This window comes from Zonotrichia leucophrys, chromosome 8 (genome assembly GCF_028769735.1).
Source record: "Zonotrichia leucophrys gambelii isolate GWCS_2022_RI chromosome 8, RI_Zleu_2.0, whole genome shotgun sequence".
Taxonomy (NCBI): Eukaryota; Metazoa; Chordata; class Aves; order Passeriformes; family Passerellidae; genus Zonotrichia; species Zonotrichia leucophrys.
The window spans coordinates 20,089,945-20,105,849 of NC_088178.1; the positions used below are offsets into that span (position 1 = coordinate 20,089,945).

Here is a 15,905-nt window from a genome sequence, read left to right on the forward strand (position 1 = left end):
ACTAAGACTGAATGGGTTCTTGGTTCATTTTAAGTTACACAGAACAATTAACAAAAGCCATATCCAGCTGCATAAGTTAATTAAAAAAAAAAAAAAGAGAGAGTGAGAAAATAAGGTGATGGGAAGATGATGAATGGTGATCTCAAGATGCCCAAGCCCAAATGCATGTTTTTAATAAGATGATGGTGATAAAGTGTTATGGAGTCTGTCAGAAGAAAGTATGAAGCAAATTCAAAGAATTCTACACAAATCAACACACAGTATCTTTTTCTCTTTTGTTTTGGTTGTTTGGCACTTTTTTTTAAATGAGATCTATAGTCTGTGGAGTCTCAGGGGTTATTAAGACAAAAACATTTTACTGTTTTAAGAAGGGCGTAAAAATGGGTCTGAGGAACATTTTGGAGGAAGGAGAGAAAGGCACAGAGATGGAACATAACCTCTTTCAGCTGAAGGATTGTGTTTAGTGTGCAAACAAGTGAATATGAGTGACAACAAATGACTCTAAAAACCAGTCTGTTTCCCCACAATGTTTCCAAGATCATAATTTTGGAACCGTTTTCCAGTGAGAAGAGTGGTTTAAACTCAAACCTGTTTTAAGCTGATGCATTTTCCCTTTACAGAAGAGGTTGTGCTCTGCAGCCCTGGGGAGGCCGTGGGACAGGACTGGACCTGAGAGCCTCTTCCAGCCCTCTGTGTCTGTACATTTTGGCTGTCCCATGTCATGCTTGCTCTGACAAGCTTCAGTGCTCAGTTGCTGCTGCTTAGTGTTTGTGTTTCAAATTCCTCTTTGATAACAGTGACAGGCAACAACCCATTTGATACCCTGTTGGTGTAACTAATTCCAGCTCAGCAAATGGGGAGCCCCCCTTTGATAAACATTTATTCTTGGAGAACACAAGCAGAGTTGGCAGGCACCTACCTTCAAGTCAGACTTTAAAACACAACATGAAAATCAGAGATTGGTGATAGGCAGGGGATTATTCCTGCATGGGTAATTCTTAAGCAAGATCCATTTTCCTATATAAAGGTATGCTCTTCTCACTGTTAATAGACCTGAGCGACTAATAAAATTCACTCGAGGCAGGCATAATTGGACAGGCTCTTTTGTCTCATCTTGTTCTTTCTAGGCTGTGTTATGGTGTAGCAATATGCTGACTTGCAGAAGGTTCAGAAAGGCTGACATTCTTTCAAGCCTCAGATTCACAGAGTTTTATGTTTTATCCCAGTGTATGTCCTTCACAAAACATACTGGGATGTCGTATCCCCTGGGTGAAACACTGCCTTCTTTCTCTTGCATGCAAAGCCTAAGAGGTGCAGTTAACTTGCTCTGAGGTAGCTTGTCATCCTCTTTGCTGGTCTGGATTTCAGTTCAGCAAATTGAGTGTGAAGCCAGGAACTTTGGGACTCAGTCAACAAAGCAACAATGGGTGAGAGGGACTTAGACACATCAGTCTAGGAGTCAAATTTGTTTTCTGAGTATATCCTCTGTAGTCTCCACAAAAAGCTTAAAACCAAGCTGAACCTTGCAGGTTTGACATCCATGTGTGTGTCCCTTAAGTTTGTAGCATGTGATAGTTTTGTCTGGCATTGAGAATGAAATTAAGTGGTGTAGGCAAATACACTTCTGGCAAATACAAATATGGCAAATCTCAGTAAGCAGCATGCTTGTCTTCTCACTCTTGTGGTTGTGCAGCCTTCCATGTGTTCATCCCCAAACCTGAGATGCACAAACATCTTTCCAGGCTGCCTGGTAGCTGCAGATTTAACATGTACTTCTTTCCTGTTTTTAACTTTAAGTAAAGTTTGTTTCTGGGTAGCAGGCAGTGTTCTGGCTTGGTGAGAATAAAGCACACTGAAATACCCCCTCCTTGATGGAATATGTGTGCTGCCTTGCCAAGATACCCGCTGCAGTGGTGATATTAACTGGTTTTCCCTTTTCCCAGAGACACAGATATTGTCAGAGGTGCTGAGAAAGAGATAATTCATGATGTGGTAGATTTTTCTCCCTTAGACAGATGAGGCCCTGCATGCTGTGGAGCCTGTGGCATAGCTGGGTTCCCCAGCAGCCCCAGTGGCACCCACTGGGGTGGCTCCCCAGCCTTTCCTCGGCAGTGCACCCTCCAGCCTGTACACACATCCTCAGCCAGCTCTGGAAGTTCCAGCTCAGCACCTTGTGGTCCCATTACCTGATCTGCCAGGCTTCAGGGTAAACCTGGTGGCCACAGCAACTTTGTGCAGCGTGGTAAATGGTAACTTCTCCATGTGCACTTTGGCTTTCTGCATTTTTTGCAACTCTGTGAATAATTGGGTAAAATAATGTAAAAGTTTTGTGCAAGTAAAAGGCCACAGAAAAATACAATCTGGAACTGTGCCTGGTAGCTGGAGATTTAAGAAATTCAGTTTAGAAGCTGAGGCTGAGCTGATTGTCTACACAGAGGAAAGTTATTAAAGTGAAAAGAGGTTTTCATTTTATCAGTTAAATTCATAACACAGCAAGGAATAGGTGCTAGAAAACTTAAACCAAGAATGCAGCGAACATGAAGGTGATTAATTTTGACGTTTTTCTAGAACTCAGTCCTTTCATAACCAGAAAACCCTAGGTGGTGGAGGGAACAAGGCACCTCCTGGCATGAAGCACCTGCCCTGCTCTGTGCACAGGGCAGAGCTGGGTTGTGGCAGCTGTAAAACTCTAAATCTCTGACATCTGCCACTGATTCTCTTTACTGTGGGTAAAGAGACATCCATATGGTTGTATGGAATCAGAGATTTTCCACCTGCGTACAGAGTCATTCTGGGAGAGCTCAGGGATGGATCCTGGATTCCTGGCCCTGGAGCACCTCAGTGTCCCTGCGGCCCCCGGGCACTGCGCAGCGTGGCTGTGGCACTCTGTGCAGTCCTTGTCTGCCCAATGTGCAGGGTTGCAATTGCTCAGCAGCCCCCTGTAGCACAGTCTGGCTGCCAGGTGGAGGTGACAGCCCTGATGTTGAAATTCTGCCCAAAGAGCTTTTCAGGTGCGTGAGGCTCTGTGCCTTCATTGCAAAAGTACTTCATTACTGGGTAAAAAATGCTCAGTGATGTCTCCCAGAAGTGCTCAAACCTTAATTTTTGAACCTCTATCCAAGCTTCCAAAGAGACTGACTTGGAGGAAGCTTTTTAATGGGGAAATAGACCTGTTTTTCAGGGAATTTCAGGAAAGACTGTATCAAAACTATTGAGACCCTGAGATGAGCTTCCTTGCTTAGAACATGGTGCTGATCACACCAGGGTTGTGGGTTTAATACCTGTGTGGGCCATTCACTTAAGAGTTGGACTTGATGATCCCGGTGGGTCCCTTTGAACTCAGAACATTGTGTGATCTACTTTTTTCTTTCCCCCACTTGAGAGTATTTTGCTTGGATACCTAGGTCCATGCTCTGGCAACATTTAAATGTGGAAATTATATTTCTTGGATTTCTGCAGGCTGTACTACAGCTGCTGCACGATGAAAGAATTGACACAAATAGAAAAAAAAATAAATTAGTGTATTACAGAAGTGCCAGCATGCACTTGCTATCATTAAGCAGAAAGTCTTCGTCTTTACCAGTAGATGAGGCAAGAATTTGGTTCATTACTATAGGAGGAGGACAGAGCAACATACAGTCGCATTAAAATGAAATGCAGGTCCCTTCCTGAGAGCCCAGAATGCCTTTGCTTTAGTTACAAATATTCTGAAGAGATCATTTACTCTGGCTCCCAGTTCTGTTAGAATCATTCTACTATGGTATCTGTTTACAAAATAAGGTTTGCACTTGCTTTTAATTCTTAAAAGCAGAGGAAAAACCTGAACTTGGCAAAGCCTTTTGAACTGCTGAATCAAGAACTAGCTGCTTAGAAAAAAAAGGGATTAAAACCTTTTAATCCTTTTGTGTAAAAAAAAAAAAAAAAAAGTGTTTAATGTGGTAGGCATGCTGGCAAAATTAATTTTCATATTTTTTCAAGCACAAGATTTCAGTTTTGTCTGTTTCCTGGTTCTGCATATCTTAGCGGGTTCTTTACACTATGCAATATGCTTTATTAACTTTGAAGTTTTGAAGAAATTTGCAAATAACAAAATTCAGATATGGAAGGAAAGGTAAGTTCCTAGGAGCAGGCACAGCTGTTCTGTGCTGCATTAGGCAGTGTGCTGATGACTTGATTTTCGAGTCCCTTAGAAGGGGGTTCTGTCCCTTGTACATTTTGTGTGCAAGAGAGAGGCAGCCTGAATTCAGGTACTGAATTGTGTGTATGATTAAATGAATGTTCTATATGTATGCATTTGAAAGCCCCTAAGTGAATGTTGTGTAAATGGTGATAATTGGAGACTGTCTCCCTGCAGTCCTTTCTCAGGCTGAATAAGGTCTAAGGCCAAAGGCCCAAATGCTTAATTGTATTAAACACAGAGGCTGAAAAATTTATTAACTCAGAAAGTGTGTATTACCAAGTTAATTGGAAGCGCCTTTAAGCTATTACCAGGTGGAAATTTGACTTCAGGTTTCAGTTTTAAATTAAAGCAGAAAACCATTCTGTGAGGCTGCTGGAAGGTCTGCAGTTAGAGCAGTGCTTCTCTCTCTCCTTTGTTTTTCTGCTCTGTGTAATGCTGGGTATAAATGCTGGGAAGTTAAAGCTGAACCCATATATAGCTCTGGCTTTTCCCCAAAATATGTAAAAGGCTGCACACACAAGCTGTGAGTGCTCTAGGGAAATGTAAAAGCAGAAGATGGAAACGAAGGCAACCTCAGGTTCTAGAAGGATGTTTTACTGGACTGCCTTTCTGCTTTGTTTTTAATCAGTATTCTTCAGTTGTAAGCAGGACTGCTTTATGCTTCTTGGAATATTTTTCTTTTTTGGTTACGTGTTATTTCAGGTATTGAAAGCAAGTAAGAATGATGTCATAGCAGAGGGATTGATTGATTTATTTCCCCCCACCCCCTTCCCATGGATGAGAGTCAGTCAAAGCCCAGGGATTAGCCAGAGTTAGGGATTTTCTTACTAAGATGTAAAGCAGCTCACACTGATAGCTAGCCAGGCACTTTGAGAAAGACATTGCAATTACAACAGCCTGGAAAAATAACGGAGAAAATTTGCCACCCTGTGTGCAAAATCTGTAGGCCCCCTGCAGATGTGATATGGAGAAAAACCACCTCCCCACTGCGTTTGGTCTAAGTTGTCTGCATAAAACTCCACAAATAAATCAGCACCCAGAATGTGCCTTGCACAGCATCCTCCTGTGATGGCTGCCTGAGACAATTCTGGTTCAGTATCGTCAGTTAATTTTAGGCGTTTAAACTTTGTCAACGATTTCCATGATTCATAAAGAGACAGAATTAGAAATTTACTAAAGTGCAATACTATGATGACAGGCTGTTGCTGTAGTTTATTAATATCCTGTAATCATAGCCTTTACACTTGAATGAGCTAATGGCTTTTAACCCATATTGCTGTGGAATAAGCAGGTTTATCCAAATACCATCATTTAACAGGGAAGGCTGAGTTTCTGTTGGTGAAGTTTGATGTATATGTAACTGTCCAGACATGAACTAGAAGTACACAGGGCACAGGAGGTTTTAAGATATTTCTTCAAGAATAAAAATAAAATTACTTGATTTTTGCTTAAACTTGTGAGTATAAATCCTGTGTCGGCAAAAGGGAAAAGAGAGCTTGAAAATGCCTGTCTGGCCTTTAGCCTGGGCTTATGCTCAGGAAGGAGCCTCTTTGCCAAGATGGTGAAGAAGCAGGAGTTGAAGATTGTCAGAATTTCCGACCATCAGTCATTACAAACACCGATAAACATGTATGTTTAACTTTACATGTATCCTTGCACTGAAATGAGTGCCTTGAATCTTAGTTCCGTGTGTTTCCTGCTGGTGCTTAGGAAGAGGCACAGCTTCTGCTGAATGACTGCTTTTGTTGTTTTTGTAATGTGATTTTTTTTTTTTTTACTAAAAGTTACAGAGGTCATTGAACATGTTAAAAGATCTACTTATTGGAGTTTTGGATATTAATCATTCACTTTATTTGATTTCATTCTGTACAAACTCAGAAGTTATCTCTGAGTAACTTCATGGAAGTCAGGAGGAGGCAGCAAGGAGAAATGCAACTTGCTCTGAGATAATGCTTGTAGATTTGATTATCATGGACATTCACACTTGAAGCTGGAAAACTCAACCACTAAAATCGGATTGAAGTAGCACAATCATTTGTCCTAGCTGTTGGGAATCTCTTAAGCATTAAAACAAAATAGGATCATAAAAAAAGAGGCAATATGCAGGTAACGTGAGGTAACGTGTAATTCAGATTGATCTGAGGAATGTGTTGAATTCGGAGTGCCATTTTCTGTGATTGGGGTGCTATTAAGTGTTTTTTTTAAGTGAAAGGGAGAAAGGGTTATGATCCATATCCTGGATAAAAAGAAAATTGTGCAAGTATCTGAGCATGCAACACCCCACCACATGCATTTGCATTTATTTAATAAGTACTTTGCACCAAACAATAAAGAACAGAAGTTTCATTTACAAAGTGCTGTCATCTTAGGGAAATAAAACCAAAATAGGAGAAATAAGGAATGAATTAGGATTGTGCTCACTGAGACCCACAGAGGCTTTACTAAGCTGTTGTTAAAGAAATGTTATTACAAAGCTCACACAGGCTCTTCCTACGTATAAATTATCCAAGAATAAAAAGTGCAAGTTTGAAAAATTGTATTTTGCCAAGCAGTATTCCTGCTAATCACAAAGGGGCAGGAACTACATTCAAATAATGGTGGGTATATTGCAAGGAAAGCATAAGGATGCTAAACATAAGGATAGCTGAGGAGCCCACTGACTTGTCTCCTGCCCTGCAATGGATGCTTAGGAGAAGAATCACTGATCAGCTTTCTCCAGAGTATCTTTCCAGTAGGCATCCATCCATGCACAGAAATCAATCACCCAGGATCATAAAGGAACCCTAGAAATACTGTATAGCTGTATCTAAAAGCTTGGACCACCTTTGTCTTCTAGACCACTTCATTTCCACTTCAAAGTCAGTCATGAACACGAGAAGGTCTGTGTCATTGTTGGTTCCTTCCCAGTGTTATAACTGAGCCACATCATCATTTTCCACATATTCGTCCTGACAGCAGCCTTGTGAGAACAGCAGGTTAGTTTTACAAAGGAAGGTGAGGCACGGTTGTGCCTTTGTGTATGTGACAGGGAAGGTTAAAGGCAGGGATTTAAACCTGAATTTCACAATTTCCAGGCTCAGGAACTGATTTCATTGTGATCTGTTCATTCTGGTGTCAGTAATTTCTTAATTTTCATTTAGGCCTGGCACCTAAATAAAATTTCCTATGCCTATTGTATGTCCTTATCCAGTTCATCTTATATTGCAACTGTAATTTTTTTTGTTCACAGAGGAGTCTGCTTCCAATCTTAATTTAGCTCAAGTCGTAAAAGCTTTCGGATAAAAATACAAGCTTCCCTCTCCTACAACACGAGTCTTATTTTTGGCTGCCCATCTATTTAGAGTAGTGAGAACTTGTATCATGAGGACACAGATTTTTTTATTCAAAATCTCTCACAGCAGGTGGGTGTTCATAGAACACTTAATTGTAGACATGTTCAAGAATACATTCTTCCTCAGACCTCTGTGTGACCCTTTGGAAAAATGGCATCCACAGGAACAGAAGGAGCATTATGTTGCCAGTCTCTGAATTAAAATTTTTGAATGAGGAATATTTCATGTGGGTGCTAAATCCTGAAAATGGATCCAGATTCCATTTAATTTTCCCATTTATTTTAAGAAAATGACAGGTCTTTGAAATAAAACAAGTTAACATTTGTGTGTATTATTACAAGGAAACATATTTTATGTGACAATTGTGCGCTTAATGCGTATCAAAATGCAAGCATCTGTGCTAATTACCCAGGACCCAGCATTGTTTTTCAAGGATCTGGCTGGTATTCAAGTCAGGTAGTGCAGATTGTGTGTTACTCCTCAAAGACCATGGTTCACATAAAAGACACTTTGCCAAGTTAGAGGGAGGCTACACCTCTGTCCTCAGCCTTGAAGGAAATCTGACAAGAGACACTTTTCTCCCTGGGAAAGTCCTTTGGGTTCGCTAAGAAGCTGTGCAGCCTAAAAACAGCACATGTGATGAAGTGACTCTGAACTTAATCTGCTAAAGAGAAGAAAACCTGGGAAAGGGAACTGAAATTTTACTCGTCTGCTACAGATGTTTGGTAGGGCACATTTTAAAACAGGTGCTGAGGTGCATTCCTGATTTATAAGAATTGTTTCACAACAAATTTTCCAGAATACCAGGGAACAGCAGTGATTTTATATATAACATACAGGTGAGAGAGGCATCTTCGTGGCTGTGCCTGGCTCTGAAATATCCTGCAGGAAATGTGTCAGTGGCTCTCCAGGATACCTGAGGTTGTCTTTGAGGGCTTCAGGTTCCCCTCCCAAGCCCCTCACACTGTTTTGCAGGGAAGGGCAGACAACAGCCATATTGGTTAGAGCATACCTGACTGTCTCTGGCTTTCTTTGCACGTTCTTGCTGACCTTTTAGAATATAATTCAAAGGAGCTTTTCTTTTGAACCCTTCACACACCCAGCTCAGGACACTGCATGAGTTTTCTGCTATTTTTCCAGGATAGCTCAGTGTAGAGCACTGTGTACCTAAATCTCTGCAAGCATCTCGTGCATGCCATGAGGCCCTCTTTGGGATTCACTTTACAGGATTATCCACAGATCTGTGCTTGCTCGGCAAGTGGCTTTTTCAACACTACCAAATGTGGAAGGAAAGTCCTTTTCTTCTGAAATGTTGTTTTTTTGGGTTTTAATTTCTCAATGGAGAACATGTCTGAGCAAGTTGTTATTTTTCTGCCCCCAGCCAAATAAGATGAAGTCAGTTTCTTACAAGAGAAAGAAATACTCTATTTGTTACAGTCTTCCTCCTCAGAACTGTGTTGTTCCCATAAGCTTTCTAGAATAATTTCGTTTTGAGCAAAGGCAAACAGAGAAAATTTCAGCCAAGAAGGTGAAAGTTTTCCCATTCTCCTGCCTGAAGCTTGTGAGTGAATGGAAATGAGAGCAGTGACTTCTATTCCTGGTGTAATGAGGAGCAAGAATTAGTTCAGAGTGTGAGGCCTGAAAGTGCTCCAGGTATCTGTCACCAAGCAGAGAGGCCAGGGAGAGAAAGACTGGAGTAGTTTGGACTGGTGGGAACTGTGCCAGTCTGGAGTTGTTACTCCATGTGCTGGAGTGAATGAAGGTGGGTGTGATGGGCACCCAGCCATCCAGCGCCTCTCCCTGCTGTCATCCAGCACTTCCTCAGGAGGCTCTCTCAAGCTGGTAGTTCAGAGATTTGTCTTTGAAACACAATAGGTCTTCTTCCTTTCCCCCTACCCCTTAAGCTTTCAACAGAAAATCTACAGATTTGATCCATAGGTTATCAGGGAAAGGATAAGTTTTCACTGCAAAAGACACTTCAGCTCCTTGTATTTATATGCAGCATGTTTGAGTGATAAACAGTTATAAGATATAAGTTATAAGTTATAAGAAGATAAACTTCATACCTTCATAATCATCTATGTACCCTCTGCTCATTTTGAATTTAAGGAGGGGGAAAGGACATCATGTAGGTTATTCTGTGTTTTCAGTCATCCTTATTTTTTCTGACTTTTTTTCTAGGGCTACCCTAAGAGTGCAAATGCTCAAAATGGGCTATAAAAGACAGCTTGTACCATGATCTGGCCCTCTGCCCAGTGTTCCCCCTCGGAGGTAACTAGTGATGGTCTCATGGCAGCTTCCTCTGGGCAGTAAAGTTAGAGAGATGTTGGTTGGAGGGGAGATGGGAAGGTTGTCTAGTCCGCTTAACATGCATTTTTCACAGGCACCAGGAGTTGAGTGGATACTCTGTTGTGCTTGTGTTACCACTTACTGGGATGAATTTTGGGATTTACTGTACCAGTTACCAATCAGTATAAAAAATGTACTCATGCCTGATTCTATTGTCCTGAGGCCAGGACTCAGGATTATAGGTTTGCTTAATTAGTACTTTCCTTCCATTTCAAAATTTCAGGGCATAGAAATGTTTTAAATGCCTTTGTAGAAATACCTTTTCTCAGGCTGAGAATTTGGTTTATATATAGGGGTACTTCTGTGACCAGTCTTGGAGGATTTAGATTGTTTCCAGAAATCAGTGTCACTCAAATATGCAGGGGAAAAAGGTTCATTGCAACAATGTAAAATCAAGGCAGCAAGTTTTTTACCTTTTACTGCAAGTGAATGTTCAGTTTCCTTTTGTTCTGGTTTTAATAGTATTGATCTTTTTTAAATGTACAAAAGTAAAAGTCCTCAGTGTATGTGCTGGGGAGTAAGTGTAAAGTTAGAGTATAATTGCATTGTATTCTTCAAGGACAAAAGTTTTTGGATTCTGCTGTATTTGCCATTTGAAAAAAATTACACTACTTTACTAAGATCACAGAGTAAATAACAGAAAATCAGAAAACCAAATCAGCTGCTGAAGTGCAATACAAGGCATCAGCTCAGCACACTGCATAGCAAAACAGTCAATCACAATGCCATCACTAGCAGCCTGAATGGTAAATTAACATTTCTCTGGAATAGATGAGAGGTGAATAAACAGAGATATATGTAAATACAAACTAAGTAGAAATAGACATGATTATAGATGAGTAAATATGTGGAATCAGCATCAGTTAAGCAAGCAGACTTAATAATTGCTTGCTGTTCATGTCAGGACAATGTGCCAAAGCCTTTAGACAGCAACCATCATGTCTTAAAAGGCATTTTCTGGGGTTTGAGCACAGTCCTGGGGACTCTACACCAAGGATGGCAAAATTCAGTACACTTTGGTGAGGAATTTCTGTGGTGAGGCCAGGTCTGTGATACTCCTTCAGAGAAGCTTGTTGAGGACAGAACATGTGTATCCACTTCTGTGCTGGCCGTGCTGGAGCTGCTGTCTGCCTTTTGGCCTTTTGGAAATCAAGCTGAGCCAGCAGCAGAGGTCCAGGTCTGCAGTGCAGTGTGTCAGCTGTGAGCCCCAGATCAGCCAGGCTGGGGCTGGCTTGTCCCCACGCGGGTGTTTGGTGGCTCCCCAGCCCAGGGCACAGCCCTTGTGGAGCACTGGATGTTGCAGGTGTGGAAGGGCTTTGCTGCCTCTGCCGTGGCTGACTGCCAGCCCCCTCTGCTGTGGGGAGCCTCTGCTGCTGGGTCTCTCTCCAGGTGATGACAACTGGTCTGGCCTCGTCCCTCACTCTGAAACCAGTGGGTTGTCCTTGGGCTGCCAGGAAATCCCTGCCTGACCGTGGTGTCTCCATGGGCTGCAGGGCAGTACCTGCTCGGGCACCTGGAACTCCTCATGCCCCTCTGACTCGGTGCTGACAGGGCTGATTCTCACTTTTTACCTCATTCCTCACTCCTGTGAGGTGTTCTGCCTTTTCTTAACCCATTACCTCAGAGGCACCACCATGACAAGCCTGGCTGTGCCATGCTGTGGGGCCATGGTGGGACCTCTGTGTCCAGCACAGGGCAGCCCTGGCTTCTCCTCACAAAGACCATCTGGCAGCGTTCCTCAACACCCCTCACAGGCAGTGGTGCCATGTGGGAGAAGCAAGAAGCATCCTGGGCCTTTGGCAGTCTCCCTGGCCTGGGACACATGCACTGGAGCAAGGCAGAACCTGCTCTCTGGACTTGGTCAAAAGCAGGGAGGATTGAAGTACTTCACTTGGTTGAGTGGCTGTGTGTGTTGTCACACCATGCCAACTTGCCAGGACAGAGCTCAGCATAAGCAGTTAATGTGGGCTAAACCAGAAGGTGGAACTAGAGTTGAGGAGGTGCCACAGTTTCAGCCAAGTCTCCCAGGACTGCAGTTCAGGGGTGAAATTGTGCTCCACAGTTGCTGAGAGAAAGGTGCCGTCTCCTGAGCTCTGCCTCGTCCTGCCCTGAGCCACTGCTCTCCATGCCCTGTATGGAAAAGTAGAAAGAAGCATCTGTGCCAGGTTAGGAGCCCAGATCTGTTCCACAGAAGCTTTGATGATGCTGGGGCTCCTTGCAGGATTCAGGTGCCTGTGTCTGGAGGCAAGGAGGAGCAGTGAGGGGCATGAGGAGCAGAGCACTTGCCCCTGCCCTCTTCAGTCACTGCCACTGCCTGCCTGGTTTCGCTGTAACTGCAGCTGCACCCATAGAATTTAAATCTCTCATGCATTAGAAAAATGCATTTAAAGGCTGTTGTCTTTTGAGATCACTGAATTTGTATCCCTCCCAGATCAGGGAAATTCAGCCCTCAGTTTGTCCAGAGGTCAAAGCACCTGGGCTGACAGATGTCATGCCCCTCTCCCTCAGGAACACACTCATGGATGTGTCTGGAATGTGAAGGTGTGGAACCACCAGCAGCTCTGCTGGGGTCATTAGTTTGTTATCTTGGGGTTGAACAGGTTTCTTCTTTTACTCAGGCTCCTTTCTACATGCCAGCAGCTGTCTCTGACCTGTTTATAAGTCAGGTTCTTCTTTGAGGTGGTTGATCAGAACTGTATTTGAAACATGGCCGTAGTGTGACCTGTGTGTGGAATGGCATCATGGGTGGACTCTGTTAACTCTTCCTGTGGAGTTAAATGTTTTAGTGCTTTATAGGAATATGGGATGATCAAATGCTTCTCATGAGGACAAAGCAGTGTTTCAAGATGATCCTCAGATCACATAGTGCAAAGTTTTCCCATACAGGAGAATAATACAACCATTCAACCTGGATGCATAGTTTTATCTATCTGAATCTGTTATGTAAATCTCGAAGACACAGCTCTATTTTCATGAGTTTTTTAATTGATTATTTAAATGTTATTTGATACTTTTTATTTTATTATTTTTGCCAAGTCTTTCATGCCTGAATGCTATTTCGGTTTCTTTTCTGACTTTCATTTCTAGTGATTAGTTTCTTAACAAGCATAGGCTAGCCTCTGCAGGTTTCCAGATACTTAAACTGTTGGATTTTTATGTCAGTCCACATTTAAAATGAAACTAAAAGTTGTTATTTGTATACTTAAAGCTGTATCTGTTAATTTTTATGGATGCGTTAACAGCTTTCAGTTAAACTAATGTCAAGATACGGTACATTTCATAGTTTGGTGTGTCAGCTGTTCTGTAATTGCCAGTGCTGTGACCATGGTATAAATCTGCAAAAATCCATTTATTAAAAAATAAACTGTAAAATGGTTCCAAATTGTCATATACCTGAATGAATGCCCAGGAGGCAGGGGGGAGCCTTCTATTGCCCTCATTTATAGGCAAGCCAGATGGACTTTATCCATTTCAGGAGAAAAAGGTACTCAAGCAGAAACTGTCCTTGTCATGCTGCAGTCTGCACTGAATTTGTGTGTCTGAGGCCATTCAACCTGGATTTGTAGCAAGAGCACCAGTTACCTTATAATTGAGATTAACATGACACATTCCATGCTTATCTGATGTTATGTCCTGATGGGGGTGATTTGGTTATTTTTCCAGGCAAGCCAACGTTTATGAAGGCTCCTGAAGATCAGATTGGGATTTCTGGAGGAGTGGCCTCTTTTGTGTGTCAGGCAACAGGAGAGCCCAAACCTCGTATCACGTGGATGAAGAAGGGGAAGAAAGTCAGTTCTCAGCGGTTTGAGGTAATTACCAAAAGAAAACAAAAACCAACAGAAAACCCAAACCTGAAAATTTGGTGATCAGTCTAATCCTCACAGGTCTTAATTGCACAGTTATCATCACTGCAACCTGGGTATCTCTTCATCACTACAATACAGAGTGTAAAGCTTTAGTGTAAAGCAAGTTTCCTTCCCTGCAGCAATGCAATCTGTGGAGCAGGTGGTGTCCTTTGAGCAGGATGCTGGAAACACACCAACAGGACATCCTCCTTCACATGGGAGACTGGGGCTTACAGAGAGTTGGATGGCAGATAAGAGCTGGATCTAGCAGTATTTTTCTCTTTTCATTGTCAGAATTTATAAGGCAGCTCTTTGACCTGCAATCCCCAGTTGAATTCAAAAGTGAGATACCAAAACACTACTGGAAATCTTTTTAAGTGATGGCTATTGCCATCCCTCCCCCCAAAGGTACTTGGAAGGGGAATGGTGAAGGGTTAATTGATGTCCCTGTGAGCTAAGTAGGAGAGAAAGGAAGGGAGAAGAGCAGGATCAGAAACATCTATGAAAAAGGGGAAATTTGGTTTATACTTTACATAGCAAATACCTTTTCACTGACTTTCTCCACCTTTTTCTCTGCTTTCCTTTTTGGTGTTGGGCTCCCTTCTCTAAAACTGCCCTTGCAAATGTGACCCTTCTGCAATTCTGCTGCCTTTCCTCTAATCCCCTGTCTTTGATGTTTTTGCTTTCCTGACTGGAGCACAAGATGACTTTGCTGCCCAGAATGGATTGATTCAACTCACCAATTTTAATCATGAATTCATATGTGAGCAGAAAACCTTGATTAAAGTAATCAATTTTAATCTTGTTTTACATTGCTATTTTTCCCTGGTAAAGGTTTTGTTGTATAGTAACTATCTAATTTGTAAGTAGATACAGCCATTATAGTGAATTTGGTGCTTGTTGTGGCTTACCAGAGGGCTATGCCATATTATATGCATTTATATTAGCAATTTCCTACCTTTGTTCCCATCAGTTTGGATGCATAGCTTGTGTCAGGAGATAGTGATTCTTTTTTTCCTAAGTAACTTATTAATTTTACTTCATTATTAGTCCTAATTAGGGAAAATTTGGAAGTAAATTTAAATGGAGAAAAAAACCAAATCCGTTGTACACATGCTAAGTTGTGACACAGGAGAGGTATCCATTGTTAGCAAATTAACAACATTTTGGCCTCAGCATCTGTCTAGCCCTTAGTAGTTGTAGCTCTGTTCCTATCACACAGTGTTGGTTCAAAGGATAGTGAGGGCAAAAGAGATTTCTGCTGTTTCATCTCTTAGCTTTTTAGTCCTTATCACTGAAGTGAATTAATCTCTGTAGCTGACTTTGTCTTGTTTTAAAATTTAGCAGTAGCTCTGCCCTTTGTAAAAATTTAGTATATTGTCACAGTTTCATGTTTAATTTAAAGATAAGTGTTTTTTAAAAATTAATTCTTTAAAGTGTATTATGGTGATAGGGTGATATTCATATTTCTCTTTCTTTACCTGACTGCGTTAGGGATTTCTTCTTGAAACAGAAGGGCTATTCCTTCCAGCATGAGGAATAACAGATTTTTTAGTGGTCTTGGTTACCTTTTGATTTCTTCCTATTTCTCCCGTCACTGCAGAGTCTTGTGGTGCATTGTTTTCCTCCTTCCTGTTCTCTCTTTTGATCTTCACACTGTGGGAAGTGCTCCTAAACAGGCCCTTGAAAATGGGGTGAAGGTTTTGCATGGGGGTAGCAGCCCTAGGCTGACATCCATGTTTGGAATGGAGGATCCTTTAAGTCTCTTCATGTCCCCCTCAGTTCCCTAGGGACAGGAGTGGGTGGCATCTGCCTCTCCCTCATGCTGTCACTGTGCACATCAGGTGGTATTTCCAACTTTTGCTGCACTCTGTAATAGGAGCGGGGTGAGTTTGGCATTAATAGTGGCTTGAGGCTGTGCCTTCACAGCCTTGCAGTTATGAAATAGTGTATAGCGATCCAGCTGCAAACTAATAAATACCTTTTTCTTCCATGTATAAGTCAGAGTAATGCATTTTGCAGCTTAGCAGGATGGATGGAAAGACAATGATTTATTAAAGACTTAATTTATTTATGCTGAAGAAGGAAGTGTAATTACATCATTGTTGATTATACCAGAGTTGCAAAGTACCCAGTGCTGAGGAGCATTAAAACCCCTCTTTGCTGGAGTTAGCATGCACTGAAGGTGCTCAAGGTTTT

At 41.9% G+C, this 15,905-nt stretch overlaps 1 protein-coding gene across 17 annotated transcripts in view; it reads left to right on the top strand.

The window, feature by feature from the left end:
- Nucleotides 1–15,905, top strand: part of PTPRF (protein tyrosine phosphatase receptor type F) — a 374,388-nt gene that overhangs the window by 167,148 nt on the left and 191,335 nt on the right. For all 17 annotated transcript variants that reach the window (XM_064719971.1, XM_064719970.1, XM_064719975.1 and 14 more), the window contains exon 4: nt 13,525–13,670. In XM_064719971.1, the coding sequence (XP_064576041.1) occupies nt 13,525–13,670 (146 nt within the window). The remainder of the gene's footprint in view (nt 1–13,524; nt 13,671–15,905) is intronic.